At 47.0% G+C, this 7719-nt stretch overlaps 1 protein-coding gene across 1 annotated transcript in view; it reads left to right on the top strand.

Moving 5' to 3' along the window:
- MRPL46 (mitochondrial ribosomal protein L46) overlaps positions 1 to 3218 on the top strand; it is a 7696-nt gene extending 4478 nt beyond the window's left edge. The window contains exons 3-4 of the mRNA XM_015411916.1: positions 15 to 188; positions 2323 to 3218. Coding sequence (XP_015267402.1) covers positions 15 to 188; positions 2323 to 2573 — 425 coding nt within the window. The 3' untranslated portion in view covers positions 2574 to 3218. The remainder of the gene's footprint in view (positions 1 to 14; positions 189 to 2322) is intronic.
- The last annotated feature ends 4501 nt before the right edge of the window (positions 3219 to 7719 follow it).

Genomic DNA, 7719 nt, shown 5'->3' on the forward strand with positions numbered 1-7719 from the left:
TCTTTCCCTGGCAGATGCTGACAAGGATGATGATCGGACTTCTTTGAACAGGAAGCTGGACCAGAACCTGCTGTTGTTGGTTAAACAGAAGATTGGCAACCAAGAGTTCTGGATGTTGCCCCAAGCAGAGTGGCAGGATGGGGAGACCCTGCGAGCCACAGCAGAACGAGCCCTGGCTGAGCTGTCAGGTCAGTGTTTGCCTGTGTGTACATACCCCTCTCCTGCTAGCTCATGATTTTGGCGATCCCTTTCTCTCTCTCCTGGCCCCGCAATGAAGTTGCCTTCTGTTTAGTCAGATCACTGGTCCATCAAGGTCAGTCTTGACCACTCTGAGTGGCAGCAGCTCCCCGGGGTCTTGGGTAGACGTCTTTCACATCACCTACTAAAGTGGCTGAAAGCAAACAAATTGAAACGGAACCCAGACAAGAAGGAATTGATGCTAATTGGGAAGACGGAGATCTTGAAGGACCGTGTTGCTTCCCTCTTTGGATGGGGTTCAGATTATCCTTCCTTCCTGACTCAGTTAAGAGCCATGGAGTCATACAGAATCAAGCATTACTGCTGGAGAAGCAAGTTAATTCAGCAGCACAAAGTGCTTCCTTCCAACTCCATCTAGCCCCTAAGGTGGCTCCTTCCCTTGACATGGTAACATCAAGACCAGACTGCTGCAATGCACTCTGCATAGGTCTCCCGTTGAAGTCAATTTGGAGACATCAGTTGGTGCAGAATGCTACAGCTTTGTTATTATCAGGAGCTAGGCTCGCATTCTGCAGTTCCTCCACTGGCTGCCCATCAGTTACTGGGCTCAATTCAAGGTATTAGCTATCACTTAGAAAACCCTTTATGGCTTTGGTCCCTGCGGGACTGCCTCTCCCCCTGTGCTTGACCACGACCATGTCACTCACCTGAGCATCTGTAGGTGCCACCCTAAAAGCAGGCAAGATCAACAAGTCCCTGTATAGTGCATTCTCTGTTGTGAAATGGCCTGCTGGATTAGGTCCAGAAGGCTCCTGCTCTCCTGGCTTTCCATAACCTCTGAAAAACTGACTTATTCAGGAGGACCTTATCACACAGCTAATAGGTCTATAGTGTACTGAAATTGTTTAGAACAATGCTTTGGTGAAGGGACAAGGGTTATGCACTACACTAATGTGTATGGTAAGTATCGTCTATTGCCATATGTATTATCCTACTGTGTAATTTCTGCCCTGTTCAGCATGTCATGTTGATGCTTATGCCTTGCTTCAGCTTCATTTCAGATTTGTGCTTGTTTTTGGATTTCTGCAATCCAAATAGCCTGCCTTTCTCAGTGAGACTCAAGGCAGATTACACAGTTCAAGTTAATGCAGTCAGTAGGACAGGACATCCAGTACACAATATAATAGGGTTAGGGTTGTGGAAATTAAAACGAAGCAAAAATCTGGAACAAAGCTGAAGCAAAGCATAAGTGTTAGCATGGCATATTAAATGACGCAGAAACTACCTATTTACACAATAGATACAGCAACAAGATACTATTTACTGTACACAGCAGTATAGTCCACAGTATGTTTCCCTTTATTCTTTATTTATTTATTTGTTGGATTTCTATACCACCCTCCCAAAGCCGGAATCTAAAATACAATAAAACATACAATAAAATACAATATTTAAACCACAAAAACCATCCTATAACACGGTGCTATATCATTCAACCAAGATGGGAATAACCATCCAGCTTTGGTGGCCAGCTATCTCAGTAGCGTCCCACTATGCTGTCTATGACAATTTCTTCTGAAACTGTGCCATTATAATAAAGTTCTATTACTTTGCAAAAATGCCTTGTATAATAAATCAGTTTAACATAGTTTTTGAAATGCCAGGAGAGTGGAAATGTCCTGATTTTATGCTGGACAATAATTTTGGGTTATGTACCCTGATTTTACATGTAGGCACTATCTAGCCACAGTGCCCTCGGATATACATTGAGCAGACCAGGAGGCAGGACAGATACTCCCAGTGGGTGGGGCCAGCAAGCACAAGTTGCAGCCATGCGCAGCAGATAAGGTTATCCAAACTGTCCCAAGTTGCCATTGACTAGCATGTTTTTATGGGAAAACTGAAAGGTCCAGTCCGAGATACGAGCTCCGTGCTGGCTAAAGAACGTTAGCCAGGAAGCACATCAGCACTATGCTTAAATGGATGCGTTCCAGCTCCCCAAACACCTATAAAGGGGAGGAGGGCATTTTTGATCCCCTAGGTTTTTATATCTCTCTGTATGACCTGCTCTTACTTGGATGTTTCCTTCTTTTCCCACCCTGTCTGGATTCCTGGACTTCCAAGGAAGGCACTGGGAGGCCAAGTTCCTGGGGAATGCGCCATGTGGTTTTTACAAGTACAAGTTTCCTCGAGTGGTCCAGACAGACACCGGTGTGGGGGCCAAGATGTTTTTCTTCAAAGCCCTCCTGCAGCACAGCCAACTGCCCTTGCCCAAGGGGAAACTGGACCATGTTTGGGTCAGTAAAGAGGAGCTGGTGGACTACTTGAAACCTGAATACCACTCCCAGGTTTCTCAGTTTCTTGTGGATCTGTGAACAGCAATAGCTGAGCCCTGTCCTGAAGCTGATGGCGGCGGGGGCCGGGGGGGCGGAGCGGTGTGTGGGAGAAGATGCTGCTGAGATTTTCCTCATCGCACGGTTGTCCCAGCCCAAAGATCTCGGCAAGTTTTGATCCGTGCTCAATAAAAGAGCCCAAGAAGTGACTTGCTCTGTGTGTGTGTTAAACTCTTCTGTCCTCTTGGCAACAGCTGCCTTCTCCTGGTAGAAAGATGAGCTTTTAAACTGAAAATCAATAAATCCAATAGGCAGTCCAGTTGCCTGGAGCGAAGGAATTCCAGTGGCTCTTGGTAAATTGGGAGAATCTTCTTGAAGGAGAGTGATGATGGTGTGGCAGCAATTGCCCCTCTGCCTGGCTTCCCTTTCCCTTCATTCCATACAGCTTAACCATAGTGGCGAGAATGCATGGTACCTCCATTGCAATGCCAGGTTTATATTGTGCATTAAACAATAATGATAAACATGGTCTAATGTTGCAGACAGAAAAAAACAACAACCGTGAACATCAGACCACAACGTTTCAACAAACAACTTGTAAATCCAATGAATAATGTCTATTTGACGTGCATACAAAATGCCGTTTCAATAAGTCATAAAGAGAATTCTTTTTTATGCAATGAATAATACCTGTTTGAAATGTATACAGTTCACAATGATACAAAATACAATTCCAATAAATCATAAGAAAAATCCTATTCAACATTGTTTCTGGATTGTGTTCAACGTTTCAAACGCAATTCTTCCTCAGGAAATATCCTATACAGAGCAGTCACTTTCAAACTCTTACGATTACGTCTGTTTTCAGCGAGAGCAGTATCCAATCAGCCAGGTGCAGATCGCAAAACCTTCCTAAAGTGAATATCACAGGAGTATCTATCTGGATCTGGATCCAGATCTGAATTGGGAGACATAGACAGTGGCACCCTCTCCTGAGGAACTCCTCTCCCTGTGATTATTTTTTTGGGGGGGTTGAGCCACAGTGTGGCTTTCTGGGGCATCAGAAATGGGGCCAAATTAAATAGGTCACTCGTGAAGCGAACACCTTTCCTATCACTCCATCTTTGGGGGAAATGAAGGCTTCCATTGGGAAAAATTTCAGCCCTTTTTCTCTCTGTTTCCACTGTGGTCCCCTTGCGGAAGAAGCAGCCTCTCTGGCTGCATTTGAAAAGATTAGGAGTGTGGGAGGAGAAAATGAATTTTAGCCCTGGGGCTGCAACACAGTGTTTATTTTCCAAAATAGACCCGCCTACGTTTCCCAGAGAGAAACAAGGACATGCTGGCAACCTCCCGATTTCCTCCCCAAAGATCCCTCCCCGAGCCCCGCATCTGCCATCTACCGTGTGTTGCTGAAGACTCAACTCTGCCTTTTGCATCTTGTATTAATGGATTCTATGAAGAGCTAATCTTTCACTGATTTTTCAGTACGTGCTTTTCTTGATGATGTGCTACAAAAGCTCCCCATAATTGTCCTGCAGTCTGCTGTTCGAAATCCACCTTGGCAGCTGCGGTTTGCATGAAATGGCAAACTGTGTGCCACATGGAGTCTTTGTTATCATGCACATACTTTTACATGCATGTGTGCTAGCGATGCACCCACACCCCCTATCACTCTGTGATTTAATGTTCACAAAATCTGAGAATCGTGTTGAACATGGCAGAAAGCAGTTCCCAGTCATGAGAGTCCCAAATGTCCTTAAGTCTCTATTTCTGCCAGATGGGCATGCCAGCGATGTACCACCACCAGAAGGGATGGGTACCAGAAAAAGATGGAAATTGATAATGGGTTTAGGAATGAGCGACAGGTGGCAGCTTTTTGATTCAGGTAGAAATCTGGAATGGTGTGTGTTTGGTTTTCACAGGCTCTCAGCTTGAAACAATGGAATTTATCTTATAATTTGGGCTACATGTTTGCAGTGCTAAAGAAAAAAAAGAATTCCTGTTCCTTATATAAACTTTAGAATGTGGCATGATTTCTTTTAACTTGCTGAACTTTCCCCAGTGTTTTATTAAAACATTAATCAATTCTGTCCTGCCAAAAAAAGGCACCACATTTTTGGGAACTGGTCTAGTGTAGGAGCTGAGGGAGTGAGCCAAGGTCTGGAAATTCCACAATCAAATCTTGCCTTTGCCACAAACTCATAAGGGGGCCTAATCAAGCAGTGATCTCCTGGCCCCCATTCTGCAATACGATCATATGACTGGCCTACCTTACAGGCTTATTGAAAGGATTAATATGTATATCTGGAGTACTGAACATGGAAGAGTGAGTACCATATACAGAATTTTCTTCAGAGAAAGTATTCTGATCTTGAAACAGCTCTAGGTATGATGGGGATTGACTGGCTGCTTTCCGTCTCCTACAATACCCTTTTTTGCAGAATTGTAGTGTATGCATAGCTCTAAATTACTGCATCTAATCATACAGAGGTTACAGTCAGCGTGGTGTAGTGGTTAAGGGTGGCAGATTCTAATCTGGAGAACCAGGTTTGATTCCCTACTTGTCTACATGAAGCCTGCTGGGTGACCTTGGGCCAGTCACAGTTCTCTCAGAACTCTCAGCCCCACCTACCTCACAAGGTGCCTGTTGTGGGGAGAGGAAAGGAAGATGATTGTAAGCGGCTTCAAGACTTCTTAAGGTAGAGAAAAGCAGGGTATAAAAACCTCTTACTTTGCCAGCCCCCCATATTAATAAAAGCAAAAAAACCCCAGTGTCATGGTAGGAGTTTTTGACTTAATGTGAGACTCTGCAGATGTGGCCAAAAATGCAGATTAACTGAAAGAAGAAAAATCCATGAAAACCAGCCTGATGAGAGCTGAACATGTTACTAGAGGTGGAGACACAAAAGGAAAAAAGGGAGGGAAGAGAAAAGTAGCCTGCCAAGACCCCCGGGGAGTTTGGCAAAGAAGACAGGTGCTGGGTAATAGGGCCTACCCTCTGTCAATAGGGACTCCCAGAGAGTAAGCAGATGCCCCAGTCAGTCCGATCACAGGGGAATGGATAAATGAAAGGATAGAATCCTAGAGGAAGGAGACTGTGGGATTTTGTGGGGTGGTGGTGGTTCCCCCTCCCAGCGATTCCTTGCAGGCTGCCAACTTGTAATAACAATATTTATGAATGTGGTGCTTTTGTTACAAAGCGTGCGAGGCTCTTTGAATACATTAGCTCAGTAATCCTCAGAATAACAGTGTGAAGTAGGCTGGTATTATTATCATCCGCAGATCCCCGGGGTGTGTGGTGGGGAAGGGGAGAGAGCATGCAAGCGGAGAATCTGGGGAGATTTATGCAACAATTGTCCCACCTCTAGTTCTAGATGTCGCCCTAATCACCGGGTTGGAACACCTGCCCGAGAAGGGAAGTCCGAAACAGAAAAGAGCTTTTTAGTGTGGAACAAAGGGGACTGAGGGGAAACAGGAGTAAGATCTACAACAAAATATGCATGGTGTGGAGAAAGGGGACAGAGAGAAACTTCGTTCCCTTTCCCATAATAATGGAATTGGAATGGGAAGTTACCCTAGGAAGCTGATTAATAGTAGATTTGAGACAGACAAAATATATTACTGCACACAACAGGGAGTTGTTTTGTGGAACTCACTGCTGCAGGATGTGGTGACAATTGCTGGTTTAGTTGAATTTAAAATGGGGTTGGGTAGATTTTTGGAGGACAGAGCTATTGTTAGCTATTAACCACAACAGCCAAAAAGGGCCTCTGGATTCAGAGGTGGAATCTCTCTGACTGTCAGGTGTCGGGGAGCTACCCCCCATCTCCCCCTGGGGGTCACAGGGGACCTGGTGGCCCTAATGGCAAGTCAGTGGTATAAAGCTAGGGTTGCCAGGTTTCTCCTGGCCACCAGTGTGAGGTGTGTGTGTGTGTGTGGAAGGCAGGGTTGCCCGATCCAGGTTGGGAAACTCCTGGAGATTTGGGGGTGGAGCCTGGGGAGGACAAGGACCTCAGTGGGGAACAAGGCCATGGAGCCCAGCCCACCCTCCAAAGCATCCCATTTTCTCTGTAGTCTGGAGATGAGCTGTCATTCCAGGGGATTCTCAGGTCACCCCTGGAGGCTGGGATGCAGGCCGGGAAGAGAAGGTCCCTGGTTCAATTCCTGGCATCTCCAGCGAAAGGGTCTTTGTGTAGCAGGGCCTGGGAAGGACAGGTGGGCAGCCACCGGTGGGCAAAGGAGGCAGCGTGGGCCTTAGGGCTGCCAGCTCTGGCTTCGGGCGTTCCTGGAGGTTGGGGAGGAGTTTGGGGAGGGGAGGGACCTCAGGGCTTGGGACGTTCCTGGAGGTTCAGGAGAGGAGTTTGGGGAGGGGAGGGACCTCAGTGGGGAATGATGCCACAGAGTCCACCCTCCAAAGCAGCCCTTTTCTCCAGGGGACGTGATCTCTGTCATCTGGAGATCAGTTCTAATTCCAGGAGAACTCCAGGCCCCATCTGGAGGCTGGCAACCCTTGAGGATTGCCTCCCTGATTGAAAAACTGCCACCTCCCACCACGTGCACCTGACGTCAATTGCCCTTTTTGCTGTGGCAGCGTCTTCCCCTCTTCAGCCTCACAAGCACCCAGGGAGGACTTGCTCAGCAGGTTTTCTGGGGACTGTTGGGGGCTCTGAATCCCTGAACTCAAGACTGTGGTAGATGTTTTGCCAGCTCTCTTGAGAGCTGTCTTGCTGGAGGCCTCCAATGGGAAGGGGGGGAAGAGAAAGTGTTTTTAATCACTCCGGGAGCTGTCGAAAGTGCGGCCCGTCAGCCTTCCATTTTCCGAAAGCCTGGCTGTCGCTGTTCCAAAGCTGCAGGCGTGCAATAAATAAAATAGATCTCCCTGCTCCCCCCCCAACCCTCCTCTGTTCCTAAACCACCCTGGGAGGCTCGGCGGGGAGTCAGCTAGCTGCCGAGACCCGGGCAGGCGGAAACGAGGCAGGCTCTGAAGGGAAAAATAAATAAAAGCCAGGTATGAAATTCAGGCCAAAGAACTGCAAATTAGTTTCCCAAGGTCTGAGCACTAAAGCTCTGGTGACAGGAAGGGGCTGTGTGAGCTAAAAGTGCCTCCTGGGGACAGCTTTCAAGTGTCCTCGCCTCACACACTGTAGCCAAATGCCAGTTGTGGGAAGGCACAGCAGGGCGGGCGGGG

This window comes from Gekko japonicus, unplaced genomic scaffold, assembly GCF_001447785.1.
Source record: "Gekko japonicus isolate JY-2015 unplaced genomic scaffold, Gekko_japonicus_V1.1 scaffold654, whole genome shotgun sequence".
In the NCBI taxonomy this organism is placed as follows: Eukaryota; Metazoa; Chordata; class Lepidosauria; order Squamata; family Gekkonidae; genus Gekko; species Gekko japonicus.